This window comes from Heterodontus francisci, chromosome 27 (genome assembly GCF_036365525.1).
Source record: "Heterodontus francisci isolate sHetFra1 chromosome 27, sHetFra1.hap1, whole genome shotgun sequence".
NCBI classification, from domain to species: Eukaryota; Metazoa; Chordata; class Chondrichthyes; order Heterodontiformes; family Heterodontidae; genus Heterodontus; species Heterodontus francisci.
The window spans coordinates 65,899,707-65,926,774 of NC_090397.1; the positions used below are offsets into that span (position 1 = coordinate 65,899,707).

At 40.2% G+C, this 27,068-nt stretch overlaps 1 protein-coding gene across 1 annotated transcript in view; it reads right to left on the reverse strand.

Moving 5' to 3' along the window:
* The window catches only part of taf3 (TAF3 RNA polymerase II, TATA box binding protein (TBP)-associated facto), a 207,213-nt gene that overhangs the window by 37,932 nt on the left and 142,213 nt on the right, over window positions 1–27,068 (reverse strand). The window contains exons 3-4 of the mRNA XM_068059509.1: window positions 18,228–20,029; window positions 5,682–5,764 (exon numbers count right to left, since the gene is read on the reverse strand). Of these exons, the coding sequence (XP_067915610.1) occupies window positions 5,682–5,764; window positions 18,228–20,029 (1,885 nt within the window). The remainder of the gene's footprint in view (window positions 1–5,681; window positions 5,765–18,227; window positions 20,030–27,068) is intronic.

A 27,068-nucleotide genomic window follows, 5' to 3' on the forward strand; every position in this document is an offset into this window, starting at 1 on the left:
AAAGCGGCAAAATCCTTGAGTAATTATTCTAATCCACTGTAGGCTTGCAGTGAAAAAAATTACCTGGCTTTTACAAGGACTCAAATTGTACCTAGCATTAGAATTGTGAATGCTGTGTTATCACATGCATATCAACATGTGTAGAACTTGAAGATGGTGTTTGGTTGTGCAGAAGTAATACAGCACATATGAGCCACCTCTTCCCAACAAGCTAACGCTGTTAGTGAGAATTAGGGAGAAAAAACTGCAAGAGATGGCATCCCATTAATGTGGTAATTTGCTATAAGTGCTCCAATCTATACACTGTTTCAAGCTTTATGAAGGATTCTTTATAGCAATGTAGATAGTATATAAGCAAGGCATTTACAAAATTAATATTTCCAGTGTCAAAAGAACTAGTAAATTGTTGTTGCATTATGTAAACATATCTCTTGATCTGTACAGCATAAACCCCACACTCCATTTGATTCTGGAATGCTTCAAATTCTGACCTCATTCTGTTTTGCTGAGTACATTTGGCCTCTTTTGTTTTATATGAAACCTTAGAATGCAATATGCAGCATTCAAGCAAGTTCCAATCACCTTGGGAGAGGACTCAATGAAATAAAAACTAACACGTGCAATTGTAGGGTTCTGTACAGCATTACATAAGATAGGTAGAAGTGTCAAGTAAATACTGAGGTTTTTTCATACTATGTAGCAGTAATTGCTAAATCTGTTGTCATGGGAAAAATTAATTTAGGGAAGTTAAAGCAAGATTTCCAGTATGGTGGTTTAGAGGGAGTACCTAAGGGCTAGGTGCCCATAGAGCAAGACTGCAGCTTGAGTCACCATCTTCAGGAGTTGACTGCACTAAAAATGAAAGAACCTGCAACTATATAGCGCCTTTTGTGACCTCAGTACGTCCCAAAGTGCTTTATTGCTACTGAAATACTTTTTGAACAGTAATTATTGCTGTAAAGTAGGGAAATGTGGCAGCCAATTTGCAAACAGCAAGATCCTACTAATGTTGGTTGAGGGCTAAATATTGGCCAGGACACAGAGAGAATGCTCTTTTTCTTCTTTGAAGAGGACCATGGGATCTTCTACATCAACTTGAGAAGGTAGAAGCAGCCTCAGTTTAAAGTTTCACCCAAAACAAATGGCACATCCGACAGTGCAGCACTCCCTCAGTACTACAGTGAAGTACTAGCCTCGATTATGATTCTGTTTTGCTCTGGGAACTCTCTCTCATGTTGAATCAGACTGTTCGCAACCTCAGCATCCTACTTGACCCAAGGCTGAGCTTCTGACGCCATATTCACTCCATCACAAAGACCAGCTGCTCCCACCTCTGTAACAATGTCCACTTCCTCCCCTGCCTGAGTCCATCTGCCATTGAAACCTTCATCCATATCTTCGTCACCTCCAGACTTGAATATTTCAATATTTTCCTGGCTGGCCTCCCAGAAACATTAGCTCATCCAAAACTCTGCTGCTTGATTCCTATCCCGCACCAAGACCTACTTCCCCATTACCCCTGTGCTCACTGACCTACTTTGGATGCTGGTTCCCCACGCCTCAAATTTAAAATTCTGATTCTCATGTTTAAATCCTTTTGTGGCCTAGCCTCTCCCTATCTCTGTCCTCCAAAAACTCTGCATTCTTCCAACTCTAGCCTCCTAGGCACCCCATGTTCTTTCATCCACCCCTGGCAGGCATGCCTTCTGACTTCACTGTGGAATTCCTTCCTGAGCCTCTCCACTTCTCTTTCCTCCTTTAAATCCCTCCCTAAACCACCTTTTTCACGAAGACTTTCGTGTTTCCTCGATTTGGCAGTGATTTATGTCTTATTACACTTCTGTGAAGCACCTTGCAATGTTTTTCTACATTTAAAAATACTATATAAAAGCCAGTGCATATATACATATTATAAGCAGGCTGTCATTATTAAACTGACTGCATTGCAATTTGAGCAAAAGTGATTTCCCATCTCCTTCCTAATGACTGGTATGGCCTAAGTGGTTGTGTGGCACAATGCTTTTCTGCACTTTTAGTACCTGTCTGGAGGGTGAGGGAGCCTTATTCTCTAAAAGGAGAGTTTACAATAATTATCAAACTGTTGAGTTAACAGTTTCATATTCCTGACAACGTGTGATTGATAGAAGACTGTACACAGACCGAAATGGGCAATTTGTGCTCATCTTGTGCTCTGTGTATGTAGTCATGCTGCATTCCTAAAAGTAATTACACTGGGGACAGGCTGCCCTGGAACGAAACCCATCATCTTCTGGCCTTGGGGTCAATCACTTAAGTACTACAATATACAACTGATCACTGTGTTTCATTCTCACACATCATTAGTGTCATTATAAAGTCAACCAAACTGTCTCAGGTCACCACCTTCAGTTCCGAGACAGGAGCCACATGCAAGTTTTTTGTTTCATTTTTACCTACAAATATAGTCAACTGCTACTACTTCACGGTGACAAACATCCTGGGAATGTACTTAAAGAACACTGCATACTTGTCAGTGAAATATAAGACAGTAACATAATCTTGGGGGTTCAGATGACATTAATTCATAAAAGTAAAGCAGAAGTGATTTAGGTTTGTTATCTGAACCTCAAGGCTGGATCACTGTCTCAGAATTCACAAATTTGCACATTAATAATTACAATTCAGTGATTTTTTTTTTGCTTCCTGTCTTTGCTTCTCTTAGATGTGACAGACATGCTGTACATTTCTAGCATTTTCAGTTTCCAGTATTTCCATTTGTTTGCTTTTTGCATTAATGAAGTATTGACATTCCCAGCCTCTTTGCTTTCATTCGCTCTCACTCGGTCCAGCTCCCTGCCCCCACACCAACACCCCTGCACCCACCCCACCCCCAACTCCCTGTCCTATTGTGCGAGGTCCAAGGTTCTGTTAGTCACTGAAAACTAATGGGAATTTAGCTGAACCGCTTGCTCAAATTTGTTGTTGGGAACAGTGACTGATTTCTTTCCTCAATGACAGAACCTGAACTTGGTAATCTAATATTACTTCAGATGGGTTTCCTGTTTATATAGCAAGTAACAACTTTGTAAGTTTTACTGCACAATTTACAGATTTTAAGCAATTTTGGGCAATCTGAGTACACTCATGCTAACCACCTTAAAACTAATAGATTGCACTGTCATTTATTTCTATGGGGTTTATCAAGGACAGTGCTCACCCTCTTTGTGACTTTGTATCATAGGCACTGGTATTACAGTTTTGCTTTCCCAATTGTTCTTTTATTGTACTCTTTGTTTTATAATTCCAATTCTTCACTTTGAAATAACACACACATCTGATTGATTTATACAGTGGATTCAGCTTGTAGTGATCCTGATCATTTAAGGACAAATGCAGTTTTCCACAGCCCATTTAGATCAAACCTGTTTAATTATACTGATCAGTCTGTACCGGGAAGGTAGTGGTAATCCTTTGTTTTTTGTTTTCTCTGCACCGCTTTCAGTAGCATATCGGGAATTTAAGCAGTTGATTGTTAAACAGCTGATGCATACACCATACAAAACACCTTCTACTATAAATAAAGCTACAGAATAAAATGTTAAAAGTTAATGGGAAAAGAATGCCTCAAAGTTAAATTTAAACAGGACAGCCACTCTCAGCACTGTTTGGGTGCAAATTCAGATTTAGCGAATCGAACTATAGAGATTTTTTGGGGGCCAGTTTAAGTAGATCGCAAGAATCAGATTCCACTGTATTTCTAATTTGAAAGCTGTATCAATTGTCATTTGGAATTCATTCCAATTCAAATGATTTTTAAATTATTTTAAAAACTCATGCTTTTATGTAGCTGTAATTCATGACACTTTACTGCGCTCGCACGCTGAGAGCTTCAACAGTCGTTTTATAAGATTTTTTTTAAAATTGCAGACATCCACAATTATGGGAAAGCATTCCCATATCTCATAACATTTCCACAAAATATAGGAACGGCCATAAACACAAGAGAACTGTAGGCGTGCTCTTAGTGTTGGCATATGTATTTTCCCCCCTCTTTGCTAACTGAAGTAATGTGCTGTGGGAGTTAGCTGTATCCTCAATGGTTATAATACCTTTGATGAGACAGTTGTAGAACTGCATGGAATCATGTGTCATAACACAGATCTTCCAGTACCACAGAATTATTTTTGACCATGAATACTAGTATAGAACCTAGCTTCTCAGTACACTCATTATTCAGGGTATCAATTATCTGTAATAAATTTTGTGGATGTCAAGGCTTAGTTTTGCTAAAACCAGCTAAAATGTAATTGAGTGTTTTCACTTCTGTAAGTTTAAAAAAAATCTTTGTGGGATCTGGGCGTCACTGGCAAGCTGACATTTGTTGCCCATCCCTAATTGCCCTTGAAACTGAGTGGCTTGCTAGGCCATTTCAGAGGGCAGTTAAGAGTCAACCACACTGCTGTGGGCCTGGAGTCACATGTAGGCCAGACCTGGTAAGGCAGCAGATTTCCTTCCCTAAAGGCCATAGTGAACCAGATGGGTTTTTCCGACAATTGATGATAGTTTCATGGCACCATTATTGAGAGTTGCTTTCAATTCCAGCTTTTTATTAATTAACTGAATTTATTAAGTGAATTTAAATTCCACCAGCTGCCATAATGTGATTTGAATCCATGTCCCAGGGTATTAGCCTGGGCCTCTGGATTACTAGTCCAGCAACATTGCCACTACTCCACTGTTTCCCCGAATGTTGCTAGGTTATTCAAATAGAGAGGTTATCACAACAGAGCTTGACCCAGCCCTCACCCAAATTCCATTCATCCAGCAAACGATCAGAAGTAGATACCTTACTTCATTTTTACGTCTCTAACCCAGGTGTCCTGCAGCTAACTGTAGCATTCTTATTCCCATTCCAGCTGAGAGTAGCAAACTCTGAGGACCTGCAGTCAATTTAGGGCTTTTCTTGATGATGTGGTTCAGTGGATAAAATCAGAGTTATTGCTGCAGTCCAGAAATATAAGATATGAAGAGGATAAATACTTAATTGAATTACTATATAATCCTGAATGTTTTAAAAGGTATTTTGGATCCCTCCGTTGTTCCAATAGCTTATGCTTTCAAACTGCAGATCGGGGCAAGAGTCTCCATGTGCCATGAGATGCTGCATCGATTGTCCTATGTCTCTCTACCTTCATTCATGGAGTCACTAAAATAGAACTTTATGAAGTTACCGAAGCTTAGATTCCAAAGAAAAGAGTTGGTTCCAGGTTGCCTTGTACAGCACTTATACATCATTACGACACTGGAACAGCAAAAAGCTTTTTTTTAAAACTGTGGCAGACAGATATCACAAATTATTAAATATGATTCCAATGCTTGGTATTTCCATCTAGTCCATATACTGCCATATTAAAAGTAGGAGCAAAGCATGAACTGGCAGATAGGTGATGAAAATGGCTGTTTCCTCAATTCGGCGCTTTCCCATTATTAACAAAATGATGTTATTCTAGTAAATTCAATATCAAATGAATTATATTGGAGATGATAAGGTACATTTTGAGTTACAGTTTCAGGGAGGAAATTAGAGAGCTAAACTCAGAAAATTTAATAGAATATAAATAACTATTTTTACATTAAATGGTATTGGTCTTTAGCTTAATGTAAACAATATGACCTAAATAATTTTTAAAAATGTTACTCACATCTTGTCCTGGCCAGCACCAACCCTCAGGGTAAGCCTTGGAATAACAGGAGAAGGAGCTGGTATAATTGCTTCAGTTTTTGCCTGGGACAGAAATACAGTGTTAAGTATAGTATCTCTAATATATTGTAAACTGTTTGCAATTTCCATACACACACTTTGACAAAGGCAAATCACAAGATGTTTTAGCATCAAAATAGTCCAATAATTTGATGTTGAAAAAATACCAGATAAAATGTATTTCCATAAAATAGTTACAGCTCAGTTGAATACATTGAGACACCAGTTTTGTATCAAATGGAGTTGCATGCAAGACCCCATTCTAGGACCATGGCTGTTTTAAGCATCGACAGAAAAGCTCATTGATGCAATGGGCAATCTTTAATTGGATTCTGAGTCTTTGAAAAAAAAAAGCGGCTAGTTAATATGGGTGTTGGGATAATAAATCTATGTCTACATTTAATTTCAAGCAAATATTTATCCTTACTTTTGAAGTTATATTCTTCTATCTTTTAGGTCCCCATCACTGTCAAGAATCCTAAAACTATAGAGGAGAGCAGGTAATTTGTTTCTTACTCAGAGCTAAGAGTCATCATTCATGCTTAGCCTCTTTCCCTGATGGCCAGGTTGAGACTGAAAATTTATTATCTGGATACTGATGCAAATCATTACTTCACCACGCCATAGTTTAGCACATTAGTACTAAAATATACAGATCGGTGGGATCCCTTAGAAGCATCACATTTTTAAATATACATTTATTGTTTTCAAGATATGGGCATTGCTGCCCATTCCTAGTTGCCTCTTTCACTTTCCTACATCCATTCTGTTCTGAAATCAAAACTTGTCATACAATTTCCCACTGCAAATAACTCAAACTTCAAAGCTTCTATCTCCTGTTTGTCTCTTTCTTCCTACAATCTTCAGGCTTTTAAAACCTCAAGCTCGGATTTACCTAATCTCTCATTGTTTTCATCCTTTGTAACATCCTGCACGACGGAACTTGATCCTTCACTTTACTTTTCCAATTAATAAAAAAAGTCCTAAGATTATATCCAAATTCCTCACCAAGGCAGTAGCAGAATGTTATCATTCTCAAGAAATTGCACCCCTTCCTAATTCTTGGCTTCCACTATCCCACAATGTCAATCTAAAATATGCCTTAGCTTTCTTTGTGGAGAGGACTAAACTCCTTAATATGATGGGGCAGAAGTTCTGTTCAGAGTTCAGGAACCTCTATCTCTAATCAGACTTGCCAAAGTACCAAATGGATTTATTTCACATTGCTACTATTTGTCTTGGAAGAAACAGTCAATATTAGATAACGATCCTTGAAATCATATAACTACAGCTTGAACAAACCTTAAATAGAACACTTTAGACCACCTATAAAAGCTATTACATATTCTAATAGGAGGACCACAATGAACAATGTCAGTAATATGGTCCTTAAAACTTATTAAATCAGCGTCACACTTGTGATTCCCCCATTATTTATTTGGCTTGCTCTTCGCTGAGGCCTGAGGATAACCCTGCAAATCATTTAACTTTACAAGCCATACAAGCAGGTGTCTTAGAAACTTGCAGATTATCTACTGCAGGGATTCAGGTAAAGAACAAATCACTTGAACTTCGCTCTTGCAGTATGACATCTGAGATCATCAATTGCATTGTGACCAATTAAGACATGCACTATGTAATTTATTATATATACTGATCGTGAATTCTTGCTAAGTAAATTTGCAGTATATCACATTCATTAATCCTTCAGTGTGGATGGCGTCACACATCAAAGCAATTCCACAGCTACCTAGATTTTCCGCCCATTAACTGTGAATGGAAGGAAAATCTAGTTTAGAGCGAATTAGCTCTAATTGTCCAGTTGGTACTTTGGCAGGTCTGATTGTCTAATTGTCTAGCATAACATCTGCCAGGAGCAAAAACAGATTGAAAATAGTATAAAATAGCCCTCACAACCTCCAGAGTACTGCTGGATTCAAACGGCAGTTCTAAGTTGCTCACCTTTACTCTCATGGTTTACCTCATCATTTAAACCGTATAGCTTGGGAGTAATCCTACTCAGTTTATGGAACTGTGCATTTTCCACTTAGGTGGAACTGGAGAAAAAGTTTAGAAGAGAACTGACAGGACAGAATTCCATTAAGATTACCCAGATTAGAGTACTCTATCTTCATGCCCAATGAGGCACAATTGATTGATCAAAATCTGTTGTTTACTAACTCTTTAGAGGCTGAAACAAGATTATCACGAAAAGTGTAAGCAAGTTCATTTAAAATTCGTCAAATCTGGCCTTCCAGATGATAAAGGGAAGAGAGAGAGATTAGTGTAGATGCACACATCTTCACAATGGCCAAAAAGCATGATTTTCTGAGGAACCTGATAGAAAGTCTCTGCATCCAAATCAGGTTCTTTCTCATGTTTCACATTTATCCTAGAATGGGTCTGATATTCCCCACCCTGAATCGGTCAGTGATAACATTTCAGAAAGGATACGATTAACAACAGGGCATACATTTATGAACAAATTTAAAAATGACAACCTATCTGTCAGGAGATCTTGAATCATTAGGAAGTCAAGCCCACCTCAGCTATTAGTGGTTTCATATGCTATAGTTTTTTACTGAACCATACGGACAGAAAGATTCCATTCTGGTTTGTGCGGAATTTGTTCTCTGTCCTTGGGTCCGGGAGCAGAAAAATCTGCTGGTTCTGATCTTTATTTAGTGACACCTGCTGGAGAATTAGTATGCTTGGAAATTGGGATGAGAACAGGATCGATCAGGTGTAATGTTCCCTTCTCTCCCCTGCATTGTCAAACAATAGCCTTGGCTCACGCATGACAAACGACCACTTGCACAAGGCACCGGCGGGCTGTCATTAGCTGTGAATCCATGATCACGACAACAGTCACTATTTTCAGGGAAAATTGATGAGGAAAAGAAAAGGTTGGGCATCAGTAATGACATCGTCACAGAGGCTGAAGGCAGAATGCATTTGGATGCCAACTTATGTGGAATGATAAGACTGCGGGTTTTCAGAAAAGGTCAAGGCTCTGTGAAGATAGTGACAACATTAGTGAGAAGGAATTAAGGATTGTTACAGTGCATTTGTCTGTCTGTTCAGAAAAATACAAATAAATATACCTTTTAGTGGACAAGAAAGATTAGGTTTACTTGCTAGTCTGAGACTCACTACTGACAGTAGGTCTGGACAATGATTCAGCATACTGTTATCTATACTGAAGGAGAGAAATTGGATCTCTTCTGAACATATTGCTTCGTGGACAGAGCTGCATCTACTAATGAAATATTCAGAGAACCAATGAGCATTGAAGAGATGTCTTGTTTGCAGAGTTTCTACAAAAACAATGACCTAATGAACCTAAGGTAACATATTCCATCATAAATGACATTCAGGAGTCTTTCATGAGAGATGCTAAAGTTAAGGGTAACTGATGTACAGTGTGCCAAAGAGGTATTTGGTAATAGGTACTGATTTTTGAATAGTTAGCTATAGATCCATAAAATGTAATAATCAGTGAGTAACCCAGGTGTTATGTTCTCAATTGATATACTTTTGTGAAAGCATGAAAGCTGGAGCTTGGCTAAACCAAGGTAGGCTACTGCTTAGAGTTGGGAGGTACCAACTTATGAAATGCTGGTGTTTGGTGTGAAAGTCTGTAAGAGATGGCCTTGGATGAACACGTTGGGGGGTGGGGGGTGCAGAGGCAGAGCTCACCTGTTCCTTACAGGTAAAGGACAGGGACACTTTTATACCATTAAGAGAGACTGAATGATTAAAGAGGTGCTTTTATTTATATCGTGCAAAGATTATCACGTTACCAATCTTATGACATCTAAAATATCTTAGTGGGAGAAGGGGGAGGCTGCTTTCACAATTTACAACACCGAGTTTTCCTTACACTATAAGTAGGCTTGCTGAACTGCAAGAAAAGTTTATGACACTTCTATCGATGCCAAATATTTGCACAATTCAAAATTTCACAAGAGATTTGGTTTGCACATAGATTATCTGACAGAATACCCTTTTTTGTTTAAAGATGAGGAAAAATAGAATTCATTACCCTCATGCAATACAGTTAGATAAGGTCTGTCACAGTAGAATAGAAAACAGTTTGGCATTTTCAATGCATCCAATCCAAAGCGCGTGGCAAATTGCTCACAGAAGGTAGGAATATGTATTTGTCAACAATATAAAAGGGAATGCAATGACAAATTATTGCTTGTACAGGATCCATTCATGGTATTAAGTGCTCTCAATAGAATTTACCATAAAGCTGAACTGGTAACATTCCAGAGCATACAGAAAGTAATAGCTGGATTACTGTCTCATTAGTGTGTGTCATGGATCAAAGGCTAGATATGCAAACATTACAATAGAAACTGATTAGTTGAATTAGATAATAATGGATTTGGAATACTTCTGACATTCTGGAATGTAGCTATCCTCTCTCAGCTTCAGAAAATATTATACAATTACTTTGTTCTACCTAGCTGGCATTACTCTTAAACTCAGCCTGCCTTTCACCCACATGACTTCTGAATCGTTCACCTGTGTCAACGACCCTGACAAATGACGGGAGTGTTGGATGCTGGCCAGAAATCAAAGGGGATACATTCATGCACCCCGCTATTGACAGGCACTGTGTAGGTTTGCTTACTGTCTCTGGGAAGAAAAAAGAATTGTAACTCCATTTGTTGCCAAGCAGAATATGAGTCTTATCCTTTCTGATTCTCTTACTTAAGAGATGGTGCAATAGCCATTTGGACTTGAAACAATTTAAGAACCAGAAATCATAATTTGTCCTCTTTTTGTTTGATCTTAACCCTAGTACTGAAAGAAAGTATAGATCTCACCACCTTCTTTCTCCAAAAACACATTTAGGTGTCTCTGCAATTACTTGTTCCAATTGTAACTTATTCTAATTCACTTTCCTGTAGAATATTTAAGCTACAATAGACTGCTTCGTCCCCTTTTCAAATTGTAAGAAAGGTACTGCAAGCTGATGGTTTATAAAGCCTGCGTTTTCAGCACCTTGCTGTATGGCTCAGAAACATGGGCAATTTACAGCTACCAAGAAAAGCTGCTCAATAATTTCCATCTTTGCTGACTGCAGCGCATTAAGGGAAGGGGCCCTAGCAAAATTGAGGTCAATAGGAATCAGGGGGAAAACTCTCTGCTGGCTAGAGTCATACCTAATGCAAAGGAGGATGGTTGTGGTTGTTGAAGGTCAATCATCTGAGCTCTAGGACATCACTGCAGGAGTTCCTCAGGGTAGTGTCCTAGGCCCAACCATCTTCAGCTGCTTCATCAATGACTTTCCTTCAATCATAAGGTCAGAGGTGGGGATGTTCGCTAATGATTGTACAATGTTCAGCACCATTCGTGACTCCTCAGATACTGAAGCAGTCTGTGTGGAAATGAGCAAGACCTGGACAATATCAGGCTTGGAATGAAAAGTGGCAAGTAACATTTGTGCCACACAAGTGCCAGGCAATGACCATCTCCAACAAGAGATAATCTAACTATCTCCCCTTGACATTCAACAGCATCATCATCGCTGAATCCCCCACTATCAACATCCTAGGGGCTACCATTGACCAGAAACTGAACTGGAGTAGCCATATAAATACCGTGGCTACAAGAGCAGGTCAGAAACTAGGAATCCTGCCGCGAGTAACTCACCTCCTGACTCCCCAAAGCCTCCCCACCATCTACAAGGCACAAGTCAGGAGTGTGATGGAATACTCTCCACTTGCCTGGATGGGTGCAGCTCCAACAACACTCAAGAAGCTCAACACCATCCAGGACAAAGCTGCCCGCTTGATTGGCACCCCATCCACAAACATTCATTCCCTCCACCACCGATGCACAGTTGCAGCAGTGTGTACCATCTACAAGATGCACTGCAGCAACGCACCAAGGCTCCTTAGACAGCACCTTCCAAACCCACGATCTCTACCAACTAGAAGGACAAGGGCAGCAAATGCATGGGAACACCATCACCTGCAAGTTCCCCTCCAAGCCACAGACCATCCTGACTTGGAACTATATCGCCGTTCCTTCACTGTCACTGGGTTAAAATCCTGGAACTCCTTTCCTAACAGCACTGTGGGTGTACCTACCCTACATGGACTGCAGCGGTTCAAGAAGGCAGCTCACCAGCACCTTCTCAAGGGCAATTAGGGATGGGCAATAAATGCTGACCTGGCCAGCGATGCCCACATCCCATGAATGAATGAATAAAAAAAAAAAATCCTGGTAGGACAAGGTCACAAATGTGGCAGTCCTCTCAAAGGCAGAGCTCCCAGGTGTGCAAGCGCTAATCAAACAGAGGCAGCTTCAGTGAATCATACACGTCCACAGGATGGAAAACCTTCTGCATGGTGGGGTAGCTGGGGCCAGACGACCAGTGGGGCAGGCAAAGCTTCAAGGCCCTAAATGTCGGCTATCATACCCGAGAGTCACTAGCTAACGAAAGAGGGAAATGCCAACGCATCTTGTGGACTTGCGTGCACTACAACAATGACCAGTGGCTACAGCGTCAACGCCGAAAACAACAGTGTCACTTTGCAGCTTCACATGTGGCACTTCTGGAAGAACCTGCCTCACAAGGATTGGCCTTCACAGCCATCAGCAAAGGTGCACCAAGAGAAGACACCCCACATAAATGGATTGTTTGTTCTGTGCCCATCATCTTTCGTAGATGGAAGGATGCCAACCAACCAACTGCTGCAATAATCGTGGGCGATTTTAATCTTCATTTAGATTGGACTAATCAACTTATCAAAGGTAGCCTGGAGGTTGAGTTCATTCAGGGTATTAGGGACAGTTTCTTAGAACAATGCATTCTGGAACCAACCCAGGAGTAGGCTATTTTAAACCTAGTAATGTGTAATGAGACAGGATTAATAAATGACCTCATAGTAAAGGATCCTCTAGGCAACAGTGATCATAACATGAAAAAATTTCACTTTCAGTTTGATGGTGAGAAGTTTGGGTCTGAAACTAATGTCTTAAACTTAAATAAAGGCAATTACAAGGGTATGAAGACACGGTTTACTAAAGTGGAGTGGGAAAATAAGTTAAAAGGTAAGACAGTACAGAAGCAGTGGTAGATATTTGAGGAGATATTTCATAACTCTCAACAAAGATACATTCCATTGAGAAACAAAGACTATGTGAAGGATGCACCATCCGTGCTTAACTAAGGAAGTTAAGGATATCAAATTGAAAGAAAAGACGTACAATGCTGCAAAGATTAGTGGTAGGCCAGAAGATTGGGAAAATTTTAGAAACCAGCAGAGGATGACTAAAAAAAAAGAAATTAGGTTATGAGAGTAAACTCGCAAGAAATAGAAAAACAGACAGTAAAAGCTCCTACAAATATATAAAAAGGATGAGGATAGCTAAGTAACTGTTGGTCCCTTAGAGGATGAGACTGGGTAATTAATGGGAAAAAAGGAAATGGCAGCGACTTTGAACAAGTATTTTGTATCTGTCTGTGCAGTAGAAAACACAAAAGGCATCCCAACAATAGCAGAAAATCAACAGACAAAAGGGAGGGAGGAAATTAAAACAATCACTAGAGGAAAAATTACTGGAAAAACTATTGGAGTAAAGGCTGACAAGTCCCCTGGATCTGATGGCCTACATCCTAGGGTCTTAAAAGAAGTGGTTCCAGAAATAGTGGATGCATGGGCTGTAATCTTCCAAAATTCCCTAGATTCTGGAAAGGTCCCAGCAGATGGGAAAACTGCAAATGTAACACCACCTACAAGGCACAAGTCAGGAGTGTGATGGAATACTCTCCACTTGCCTGGATGGGTGTAGCTCCGACACTCAAGAAGCTCGACATCATCCAGGAAAAAGAAGCCCGCTTGATTGGCACCCCATCCACCAGTGACGCACAGTGGCAGCAGTGTGTACCATATACAAGATGCACTGCAGCAACTCACCAAGGCTCCCTTGACAGCACCTTCTAAACTCGCGAACTCTACCACCTAGAAGGACAGAGGTAGCAGATGCATGGGAACACCAACCAAGTTCCCCTCCAAGCCACACACCATCCTGACTTGGAGCTTTTTCGTTGCTCTTTCACTGTCACTGGGTCAAAATCCTGGAACTCCCTTCCTAACAGCACTGCTGGTGTACCTACACCCCAAGGACTGCAGCGGTTCAAGAAGGCAGCTCACCACCACCTTCTCAAGGGCAATTAGGGACGAGCAATAAATGTTGGCCTGCTAGCTACGCCCACATCCACCGAACAACTTAAAAAAAACCTCTATTCTAGAAAGGTGGGGGTGGTGGCTGACAGAAGCAGGAAACTATAGGCCAATTAGCCTAACATCTGTCACTGAGAAAACGCTAGAATCCATTATTAAGGAAGTAGTAGCAGGACAATTTGAAAATCATAATGCAATCAACAGAGTCAACAAGGTTTTATGAAAGGGAAATCGTGTTTGACAAATTTATTAGAGTTCTTTGAGGATGTAACAAGCAGGGTGGAGAAAGGAGAACCTATAGATGCAGTGCATTTGAATTTCCAATAGGCATTCGATTAGGTGCCACATAAAAGCTTACTTCACAAGATAAGAGTTCATGGTGTTGGGGGTAATATATTAGCATGGACAGAGGATTGGCTAACTAACAGGGAACAGTTGGTCTGAATGGGCATTTTCAGAGTGGCAAATTGTAACTAGTGGAGTGCTACAGAGAGCAGTGCTGGGGCCTCAACTATTTACAATCTATATTATTGAATTGGATGAAGAGACACTGTATTGTAGCCAAATTTGCAGATGATGCAAAGAGAGGGAGCAAACCTGAAACGTTAACTCTGCTTCTCGCTCCACAGATGCTGCCAGACCTGCTGAGGATTTCTAGCATTTATTTCAGATTTCCAGCATCTGCAGTATTTTGCTTTTATTTTAGGGAGGAAAGCAAGTTGTGAGGAGGACACAAAGGGCTGGATGTTACCAGTCCCTCGACGCTGTGGGTCGTGGCGGGGGGGCCTATAAAATACTTACGGGAGAGGCCCGCCATGACACATGGCCCTACCGCATGTTACTGGCGATGACGAGGCCTTGGTGCAGCACCCCACCCACCCGCCACTTGGGGGCGGGGCCTTCATTTAAATATTAAAATAGATGGTAATGAATCTGGAACGGGCGGCCGTCCCATGTGAAGCAACTCACGTGCCAGGCAACACTGGTGTGGGGGGGGGTTGGGGAAAGGACTACAATTACTAGGGCTTGGGGGGAAAGAGGGGGAAACTATTCCTATTGGTTGTGAAGAAGGGGTTAAGGGTCAAAGATACTGAAGTTCGGGGGGGGAGGGGCGGGGAATTCGGAATTGCAACAGTGGCAGTGGTCGCCCCCTCTACGTCATCGGGAGCGGCTGCTCCGCCCCCTCCATTTAAATGGCCCCCGCGCGAAATATTGCAGGGGTTCAGGGTGGCGCATCCGCGTGGGATGCACGCCACCATCAGAGTGCACTGCTGCAAACTGCGGTGCACTCATAAAATTCAGCGCAAAGTGTCTGCAAAGAGATATAAATAGGTTAAGTGTGTGGACAAAAATTTGGCAGATGGAGTATAATGTGAGAAAATGTGAAGTTGTCCACCTTGGCAGAAAAAACAGAAAAGCAGATTATTATATTTACATGGCGAGAGACAGCAGAATGCTACGGTACAGAGGGATCTGGGTGTCCTTGTACATGAATCACATAAAATTAGCATGCAGGTACAGCAAGTAATTAGGAAGGCAAATGGAATGTTGGCATTTATTGCAATGGGGATGGAGTATAAAAGTAGGGAAGTCTTGCTACAATTGCACAGGGCTTTGGTGAGACCGCACCTGAAGTACTGCGTACAGTTTTGGTCTCCTTACTCAAGGAGAGATATACTTGTTTTGGAAGCAGTTCAAAGAAGGTTCACGAGGCTGATTCCTGGAATGAAGGGGTTGTCTTATGAGGAAAGATTGAGCTGGTTGGGCCTATACTCATTGTAGTCTAGAAGAATGAGAGATAATCTTATTGAAGTATAACATTGAGGGGCTTGACAGGGTAGATGCTGAGAGAATGTTTCCCCTCGTGGGGGAATCTAGAACTAAGGGGCACAGTTTCAAAATAAGGGGTCTCCCTTTTCAGACAGAGATGAGGAGGAATTTCTTCTCTCTGGGGGTCATTAATCTTTGGAATTCTCTTCCCTAGATAGCAGTGGAGGCTGGGTCACTGAATATATTCAAGGCTGAGTTAGACAGATTTTTGATCTACAAGGGAGTCAAGGATTCTGGGGGGCAGGCAGGAAAGTGGAGTTAAGGTCACAATCAGATCAGCCGCGATCTTTTTTAATGGCGGAGCAGGCTTGAGGGGCCGAATGGCCGACTCCTGCTCCTACTTCTTATGTCTTATCTTATGTTTTTAAATAAGAACAACTTTATTAACCTTTTCTCAGAACTCAAGATCACTGATACACAAATAACTTTATTTCTCTGCATTCCACTCTCCCATGGTAAACAATATTTTTCCTACGGCAAGATGACCCATTATTGCAACCAGCACTTCACACTGGATCCATCAAGTGCTCTGGACAAAAACAATATCACTTTTGATTTGCATTCTATCACTCTGCTAATATAGCTTTGTGGCCTTTTTCTTGTGGCTATACATTTTGTACACAATGATCCTAAAATGCCAATATGCTACATGACTATTTAACTCAAAACACATTCCATATTTTAGTTTATTGCACTGGATTTGCCATCAACTGGCCCAGTGTGTCATAGATACAAATCCTTCTAAATGGTTGCATTGTTTCTCAGTATCGCCTGAAAATCTGCTTTTAACATTTTGTTCTAACTTACTTGTCCAAGGGCAAGTCCAAAGACTTGTACTCCACTAACAACCAATTTTTAGCAGAAAAAGTTTCCTTTTTGACTGCCCTTTCAGATTTCTGGGCCAACTATGTATTCAGTATTCTAATATGCCATCTATTCTCTGACCCTTTCTATACAAAATTGAGGAACTCTGTCAAGTGCTTCTTTAAAGACTCCAGCTTTACACTATCCACTGCATTTTCTTTCTTCTCCATTGTGAATTTTTGAAGAACTTAACTCAATCAAGCAGGAATTCATGCTTTTTAAATTTTCCCCATGCCAGATTCCTTTGAAATTTATTTAAAAGATTTTGCCTCCCACTACTGATTTTTAGATATTCCTCTGCTCTTCAAATACTAGGATTATATCTGCATTGGAATATTTTTTTTGAATAAGTTCTTTACAATGAAGTTGCAAACATGTGAAGGAAAAAATGGTAGATTACAGATTGATCAATTAGTCATAAACTAGATGGTTTAATTAAGACATTAATTTCTCATTGTTAGAAATATATGCACACATACTGCAGGGTACTGTTGATTTGAAATGCCCGTGAAAAGATACAAGTTTGTACATTTGAGGAAAAAAAGACAACTTCACAAGAAGCTGAATTTAGTAAGAGGACTCGCATACACGGGTTGGGCTGGCAACAGGGTCCAAAGCAAGATAGTGAAGAGCCACTAATATAAGACTCCTTTTGTGGAGTACTAGAAATACATTGCCAGTGGATTTGTTCACAGTCTTATATATAAGCACCATTCTTTTCACCTGGATAAATAATACCAGTCACATAAGCCCCTTTTTGGAGTGTGTTGCATTTTTCTGTTAATCTTCTGGGATTTAGATTCTTTTTACTACATACCTCAAGGCACAAACTGATAATGCTCTGTTGCTCTACATTTCTTTCAGGACACCCGTGAAGCACCATCACAAAGTGAAAGCGTTAGAGTGGTTCTCTGAAAAATTCATTTTTCAAATCCTGTCTTGCAGCAAAAAAACAACTTCGAAGCTTATCTAAGCAGATTAATCTAAATTACAATAGTATCTAGGAACATCTGATGTCTTCTGGCTTCATGATTTTCTTTGCAACGTATATCCAGTAGGAGGAAAGACCTCTGAGCTGTTATATGAAGTTCAGCAAAGGCATCATTCACATTACAAACTTGAGAGTAGCACATGAAACAGTTTGGTTATTCATGAAATTTTACAATATATTATAATTACCACTCAGCACTAACCTTTTATTAAATTTCTGTACTGTAAACCTACTCTAATGCCCAGCTTTAAAATACACGAATACCTGGAAATATTTCCTTGATGAAAATAAATAGATTCAAACCCAGTAAATAAATAGCTAACATAAGGGTTTTTCTTCAACGCAAGTTAGTGGCCTAGTTCTGATACCATACACTGACTCTAGAATTTAGAAATTCAGAGTTTTGAACCTGTATGAAATCCATCTTCCCAAAATAAATCTTTAAAAAGATTAATAGAAATGAAAGTTAATGATATAACATCAATGGTTTGTTATAAATATCTAATACTGGTAGTTCAATTTAGCTTAGCTATCGTCATGCTCAATTATTAAAGGATCACTGTTAAAGCAATACATACTTTATAGTACAACTTACTTTTTCATTTTTATGTTTATCTTTTTCTTTCTCCTTTTCCTTCTTTTCTTTCTCCTTTTTCTCCTTTTCCTTCATCCTGTCCTTGTCCTTATCTTTTTTCTTCTTTTTCTCCTTTTTGTCTTTTTTCTTGTCCTTCTCTTTAGCCTTTTCCTCAAATAGTTTTTCTGGAACCATAGGAGACACTGCTGGCAAAACACAGTGTGTCTTGACATTGCTTGGCGTACTGAACAAGGGCAACGGGACCTCTTTTGGAATAAACGCAAGTCCTGCTGAAGGGGCCTTAGCTTTATGTTTATCCTTGTCTTTATTCTTTTCTTTATCCTTTTTCCCCTTTTCTTTATCTTTCTTCTTTTCTTTGTGCTTTTCTTTGTCCTTTTTAAAGCTCCCGTCTTTATGTTTTACCTTTACATCACTCTCATCAAAGTCTTTAATTCTAAATTTAAATGGATCTTTCTCGTGTTCTTTACCAAATTCCTTAAAAAAAATCTTGGACTCTTTGTTGGCTTCCTTCACTCTGTCCTTGTTTTTCTCTTTGTCTTTGCCCTTTTCCTTTTTTTCTCCGTCCTTGTCCTTTAACTTTTCTTTTTCCTTTTTCTTGATTTTCATCTTAATCTCTTTTTTCAGCTTTTTCTTCACATCAGATGAAGATGCATGCCTTGTACGTTCTTCATAGAGCTTAAGAAGAGGTTCTGGGGTTGGTGGTGAAGCAGACGGGGAGGACAGGTAAGGAATGGATGCAGGTACAGAGGGAGGTGTACCTAAGCTGGCCTTCCTGACAACCTCATTAATGGAATCATCCAAAGTCCATGACACATTTGTGCTTGTTGTTGGCCCAGATGACGACACTGGGGTTGCACTACCCCTGCTAAAGCTACTAGATAGGGAAAGCATCCGCGGTGTTGACGATTCTGAAATAGTGAGTCTTCTGGGACTAGTGAAGATTTCTCCTTCTGATTCTGACCCTGAGGAAAACTCAAAGGGGTCTGGCTCACGCTCAGCACAAGCACGAGCTATAACAGCATCAATAGAGTCATCAATACTCTTATCAGGCACTGGCAATTTTTTTGGCGAAGTTTCCAAAACATTTGGCTTCTCCAATTCAGTTGATGTGTGTTGCTGTTTTGTGTGAATATTTTCTTTACCAAGTTTCTCAGACCCTGAATTACAGACAGACAAAGGTGTTCGGTTTGGAGTTTCATTCTTGGCAGTGGAATGAGAAACAGTTGCTGGTACTTTTGGACTTTTAGGGCTTTTAGGACTTTTTGTACGCATAGGTGATTTTTTGTCTGATTTCAATGAAGCTTTCGGAGAACGAATGGGACTGCCTGAAAGTGCCAAATTAGATCCTTTAGGGGATTTGTTTTTTTGTATTGGTGAAGAGATTTTAGATTTGACTTTAGACGTGAACACTTTTGCATCTGAAGCTTTGGGGGTTGAAAGTTGTGATGGTTTCGGTATGGGTGCAAGCATCGGAGGTTCAGGCGAAAGAGGCAGAGAGTCAGAATGATCAGGTGGTGCAACTGGGGATAAAACAGGAGGCACCCTTTGAGAATTGATCATACTCAAGGGTTCCCTTGGCTCTAAGACACCATCAGGGCTCTCCATTTTACAGCCAGCTGTTCTAGCTCGCTTTGCAACTGGTAAATCAACAGACTCAGGGCTTTCAAGTGGTCTCTTGCCCAAAAAGTTTTCATCATTAACAGTCTCTTCCTCTTCCATATCCTCCTCTTCCTCTTCAAGGGGAACCTGCATAGCTTCTGCTGATGTACCTCCATCAGTGGGGACCTGCTCCTCCTCTTCCTCTGTCAAAGAAAATACAACATTAGAAAAGGTGGAACTTGCACTTTTGTAACAGTTTGTTATTTTCAATGAGTTTCACAACCAATAATTTACTTTTGAAGAGCAATCAATTGTTATGGAAGCATACATAACAGCAAATTTTCATTCAAGGTCTTATGAGATGAATGATAAATTCATCTGCTTTTTCTGCTGTTGCAGTAATGTTGGCCAGGATACTGGGAGCACTCGCACCTCTTGTTTGAATGTCACCATGGGATCTTTTACGTCCACATGCACTACCAAGACAAGTAAACAGGTCTCAGTTTAATGTCGCATCCGATAGGCAACAACTCCAACATTATAATTCCCTCAGTAATGGACTGAAGTGTCAGCCTAGTGTTATGTGCAATAGGCTTAAATCACAACGTTCTAACCACAGTTATATTTGTGTTTGGCCACTGGCTTCTGTGGCCTGGACTATCCACATGTGGTGGTTAGATAAAGACATGACTGCTGGATTTTATTAAGACTGGTAGGCAAAAATTGCTGGATCTTAATGGCAGCCATCAATGTAACTGTGGCTTGTAAAAGCACAGCAGTTACAATGTAGGCATGCCTTCTTGACATCTGTACCTGCATGCCTCATCTTGTAATAGATAATAGATGCCATGACATAATTCTCTTGCAAAAACCCAGTTACCAAATCGTCATGGAACTTCTACACACATGCTTGCCCTTGGCCACCTATCCACAGGGAGAATGACAGTGTAACTGGGAAGTGTGATGTTCTTCAGCCTCACTCTCTAGACTTAAAATCTGTATCAAAATGACCTTCTGGCTCAGAGGTGAGTGCTATCAACTGACATGTACATACAGAATAAAGGTCATATCATAACAGAAAAAATGCATAGTATAGTTTACATATATGCAAATTAGAAGCAGAATAGGTTTAGAAAATGACTCTGGTCGCTGTTAACTTGACACTTGAATGGATTTGATTCCAGCTACGCAAAAGTCAGTTGAATAAAATATGTTCTGCCAATCTCAATTCAAAGGTATCTGTGACTTAAAACTATTGAAGTATATGTTAGAATTGGCATAGAAAGTGTAAATAGCACATAGCATCCAATCATCAAATATGGTTAATGAGTAACAATTTTGGTCCCGCTACAAATTTTAGATCTGCAAGTGCCGGGCAATGACCATCTCCAACAAGAGAGAATCTAACCATCTCCCCTTGACATTCAATGGCATTGCTATCACTGAATCCCCCACTATCAACATCCTAGGGGTTACCATTGACCAGAAACTGAACTGGAGTAGCCATATAAATACCATGGCTACAAGAGCAGGTCAGAGGTTAGGAATCCTGCGGCGAGTAACTCACCTCCTGACTTCCCAAAGCCTGTCCACCATCTACAAGTCACAAGTCAGGAGTGTGATGGAATACTTTCCACTTGCCTGGATGGGTGCAGCTTCAACAACACTCAAGAAGCTCGACACCATCCAGGACAAAGCAGCCCACTTGATTGGCACCCCATCTACAAACATTCACTTCCTCCACCACCGACGCACAGTGGCAGCAGTGTGTACCATCTACAAGATGCACTGCAGCAACGCACCAAGGCTCCTTAGACAGCACTTTCCAAATCCGCGACCTCTACCAACTAGAAGGACAAGGGCAGCAAATGCATGGGAACATCACCACCTACAAGTTCCCCTCCAAGTCACACACCATCCTGACTTGGAACTATATCGCCATTCCTTCACTGTCGCTGGGTCAAAATCCTGGAACTCCCTTCCTAACAGCACTGTGGGTGTACCTACCCCACATAGGCTGCAGCGGTTCAAGAAGGCAGCTCACCACCACCTTCTCAAGGGCAATTAGGGATGGGCAATAAATGCTGGCCTGGCCAGCGATGCCCACATCCCATGAATGAATAAAAAACAAATTAGATAATCTCTTGGGTTCAGCATCATCAGACACTTGTAAGTGGACTGTGTTTTTTTATAATCAGGAGTTTACCCTTACTACCCATTGTCAAGTCATGCAATAGTATGAATTAAGAGTACATATGGAAGATCAGTCAATTCCTCCTGAAAATGAAGCGTTTAAACGTAACAAGTTCTTCCTGCCAGAGGAATGGTTTCTAACCAGTGCAACTAGTGTTGCTCTTTCTTCCCACAGCTGAACCCATCAGATGTAATATCAGAGGAAAATTGAGTGCAGGGACCCTAATCTAACAACAAATTGCATTTATATGGGACCTTTAACATAATAAAATGCCCTAAGGCACTTTATCGGAGTTATCAAACAAAATTCAACACTTAGCCACATAAGGAGACCAAAAGCCTGGTTGAAGTAGTAGGTTTTAAGGAACATCTTAAAGAAGGGGAGAAGATTAGAGGGGGAGAGGTTTAGGGATATAATTCCAGAGTTTAGGGCCTAGGCAGCTCAAAGCAAGGCCGTCAATGGTCAAGTGGTGAGAATCGGGGATGCACAAGAGGCCAGAACTGGAAGAATGCAGTGATCTCAAAGGTTTGTGGGCTGGAGGAAGTTACATAGATAGGGAGAAGCAAATCCAAGGAGGTATTTGAAAACAATGATGGGAATTTTAAAACTGAAACAGTGGTCAGCAAGCACAGGGGCGATGGCTGAACCGGCCTTGGCGCAGGTTAAGATATGTATGTTATGTTAGGATAAATGTGTCAAGAATAACTTGTGAAAATATGGTGATCAGCAGATAGACAGAACTTTCAAAATAGGGAAAAGGTAAGTTCTATGTTCATGATTTACAGCATTGGCTTGCACATAGGATTATCAATATCCCACATTAACTCATCAACAAGCAATGAAAGGCTCACTTTGCTGTATTAGTGTAAAACTCAAACTGCTCATTTAACTGAACTTCTATTCACACTTGCTTAACCAGTGAAAAAATTAAGGGCTAGATGAAAAAAAGGCAACACTCAAAAAAATTACACACTAAGTTATAGTATATCCTTTTTTGGAGATTGCTTCAAAACCTGATTCAATATAGCAACTTGTAGCCCGTAGTATTCACAAAGTTCAGAAAAAAGTGGAACTGTTAAACAATTACTGACACTGAATTAAGTTGCATATATTCTTTTGTTATTTCTTGTGAAACACAGAACAGCCTGCTCCCTTGACAAGTACTGTAAGAGAACTTTATATGGCAGTTTGTTTTATGTTAAGTATTTATATAATCATTCTACTCATCATGCCTGGGCCAGCTCTCAGAGCTTACCACTTAGACCCTTTTCTCTGCCCTTTCCCATACTCTTAAGCTTTTCTTTTTTAAATATTTATCCATGTCCCTTTTAAAAGCTATTATTCTACATCCACCTTGCTTCTGATAGGACAGGGAATGTGCTAACAACCAGCTGCAAAAAACAAATTCTCCTGACCTCTACCATTTTTTGGTGAATTTATGGCTCTAGTTTTCCCTAGTTACCTCATTGAAACCCCTCATAACTGCAGCTCTATCAGATTTTCTGTGTTATAGTGAAGAACCCCCGTTTCCCATATCCCTCTGTGTATTGTCTTGGCTCAGTCACCTAGGGAAGGAAGAGGTTGCTCCCTGCTTGGTCGATAGCTCGAGTGAAGGTATCTATAGGGGTCCTTACATATTAATCTTTTAACGTCTAATTAATGAACTCTGCCCCAAATTAGCATTTTCTTCCTAAAGCTGCTTCTATTTTGGGTTTAGTGGGAGGTTAGTGCCTTTGGATTTTGGCACGGGGTTTTCGCACAACTAATGGCAACCCGTGAGTAAACAAGTCACATGAAACTCTGAAAATATTCTTTTTTTTAAAAAAAAGTGGCTTTCCAGTTGCAAGCTTTAGCAAAATTGGCACGTTTACTCTGGAGTTGCACTGTAAGCCAGAGCACAAAGGCCCCACTAAATCTGATATAAAGCCAGCTTAAACTGTGAGTAAATAAAAGTAAGAAAACTGACAAAATTGTGATCTTATTAGAGGTTATGTTAACAATGGATACATATGGATCTATCTCTTTTTAAAAATCCAAATAGAAAAATGGAGCTTCTTCAAGCATATTTACTTTCAGCTCTACCTAGTTATTTTGTGTTCTTTCCTTCTGCTATAAGACTTTAATTACAGCAATACTGCATTTATTGAAAAGGCCACAAGAAAATCATTTACACTGGTCACAGGAAATGAAATTCTGTGGTGCTGAGTCATACATGGGGACCTCATTCCTACTTTCCGCCGGTCTTATATAATTTGACAGGAACAGCTATAGGACAAGCTTTATACTGATTTAAGGCAGTAGCTAACCAGCATCACAAAAAGAACTATTGCTTAAGATGTGTTGGAAAAAATTCAGCTAAGGAAATAGAAAATATATAGACACACTCAAAATAGATACACAGGGAGATCGCATTGTAAAAAAATATTCTGCTGAGGCATGGGAAGGAAAGACCCTGTTGAGACGAGAGGAAGAGGTGGAGAGAGATAGTTAGCAAAGAAAGAGAGGTGGGGGAGGAGGAAGAAAAAAAAGGGGCAGCTACCCCATCGTGGATAGAACTCTGACTGCTGGGAGCAAAACCAGTATTTGCTGCAGTCTCACAGGCCCACGATGCAAAATAGACACTGAGCAACACAAGAGATGCATCAGTTAATTGGAACTGCATTGAAGTGCATTAATAAAATGTACATCAATGATTATAAAGCAAAAAAAAAACTACAGCTGCTGAAAATCTGAAATAAAAACATGAAATGCTAGAAACACTCAATGGGTCAGGCAGCAACTGTGGAGAAAGGAAGGTACAGTGATTGTCTCAATTTGATGACCTTTTGTTAGAACCAGAAATGGTTCATCTGTAACGTCTTTTGTTCTGATGAAAGTCATCAATTTGAAACGTTAACCATACCTTCCTCTCTCCGCAGGTCCAGCCTGACCTGCTGAGTGTTGCCAGCATTTTCTGCTTTCAGTGCACATCAAGGACTGTTGGTTCATATGAAATCATCAACTTGGTTCCTCACTTATTTCTATGCTTGCTGATACCATTGAAGTCACAGCATCTCCAGCAATGGCATCTGTTCTGGCCCATGTACCATTACCTTCAAAATGCTCCAAGGGTCTATGCTTGGCTTCCTCCTGTTCCTCATCAACATGCTGCTCCTTGGTGACATCATCTGCAAACATGAGGAGGTCAGCTTCCACATGTTTGCTGACAACATTTCATTCTACCACGCCATGGCTTCTTTCAATCCCTCCACTGCCTTTGTGTTGTCTGACATTCACTCTTGGATGAGCTGCTATTTTTCCCATTATGAACTCCACATCCTTGCCATTGATTCCATCCCCCTACCAGGCCACAGTCTCAAACTGAACCAGACTGCTCGCAACCTAAGCGTCCTATTCGACCCCAAGCTGGCCTCTTGTGCAGCATCTTCCCTCTCTTTGCCCAACAATTGGTAGCTGTGTCTTCAGCCGGCAGACCCCAAGTTTTGGACTTAGATCCCTAAACCCTTCCACCTCCCTCTCCTACTATACACCCTTCTTAAAACCCACTGAAATGAGTAAGTATGTGTTCACCCCTCCTAATATCACCTTCTTTGGCTTCCCACTGCATCTTTTGATTATATCCATGCCAAGCACCTTGGGACATTTTGCTATGTTAAATGTGCTACATAAAAGCAAGCTGTTGCTGTTTTTGTGATGATGCTCATGAGTTTTGCAACTGTCATTATTTGATTTATTTTGTATAAAAAACTGGACTCCAACATGAGTCAGTTTTTACTGAAATAGGACAATTAACTTCTTGTTACAATACCATTGGTACTATAATTTCCAGAGATTTAGAAGACTGAGCTGCATTCGAGGGGTGCTGATGAAGACAGATAGCAGCTGAACACAAGTGGTCTACAAATGTCAGCACAACCCAGAAATGGAATTACAGCCTTCTACTGTCACCATAGCATCTGTTATGTATATGGTCCTGGCCAAAAAATGTTAATAAAGCTAAGGAACGCAGTGAAATTAATGTTTCACTCATTCAGAAAACACTTGAAATTTAATTGAACAACTGGAACAAGCCTTGAATGATCAAATGCAGCAGGTAAGAAACAATGAAAAGATTAGAAATGGAGGGTAAATGAATCAATGATGTTTTACAATGATATTCTACTTTGTCTACCAGGTTGCCAAAGCTGGAAAATATTTCAGTACTAATAATGTGGTAATTGAAATTTTCCAACAACGCAGAACTGTTGTGTGAGGAATGGTACTGAGCTGAAACCTTGCCAAAATGATGCTGGGTATAGTGTTAAGTTAGTGGGATGCAATGATAATGAAGCAGAACATCATGTGATCTACAGAAGTGAGGCTATTAAGGGCGGTTTACACAGCAATTATATATGTAGCTAGTATGCATGAGAGATAAATAACTTTTGGATGCAATTTGGCAAGTTAAAAGAATGAGTGAATAATTAACAGAAACCTTAAGGCACAATTTCCTAAAGAAATGTCATTTAAGTTCATATTTCTTTATAAACAGCAAGACAGCAAGCCATGAAGCACAGTTACGATTGCCACAATAAACAGTAATACTGATACACCAAATGGGAATACATAAAACCCATAACATTCAGACTGCTGTTGTCTCCTCGTGGCATTAATGTAATTGCAAGCATGATTATCATGATTGTGCTAGATCACAAAAGGAGCCAAGTAACATGTGCAGAAGGAATAAAATGAATTAACAGTACCCTGAGGTACTGGATTGAACAGTTATTTCATTTAAAAAAAGAAAAAGTTAAAAAGAAAATCACTGTGACATCCGAAAGCACAATTCTGTACTGCAGAGTAAAGCAGCTACTGGACTGTGTAAGCACAGTAAGGTGAAACAATTTACAGTATTATGAATGGCCTAATCTATATGTTAATACTACTGGATCATATAACTCCTGCTTCAATAAGATAGGGGCATAGTTGGAGGGTTTCTATAGTTACCACCAATGGTAACTGTTCCGAAAGGTTGCTTGACTGACACAGCACGCGCTGTTCAATTGGTG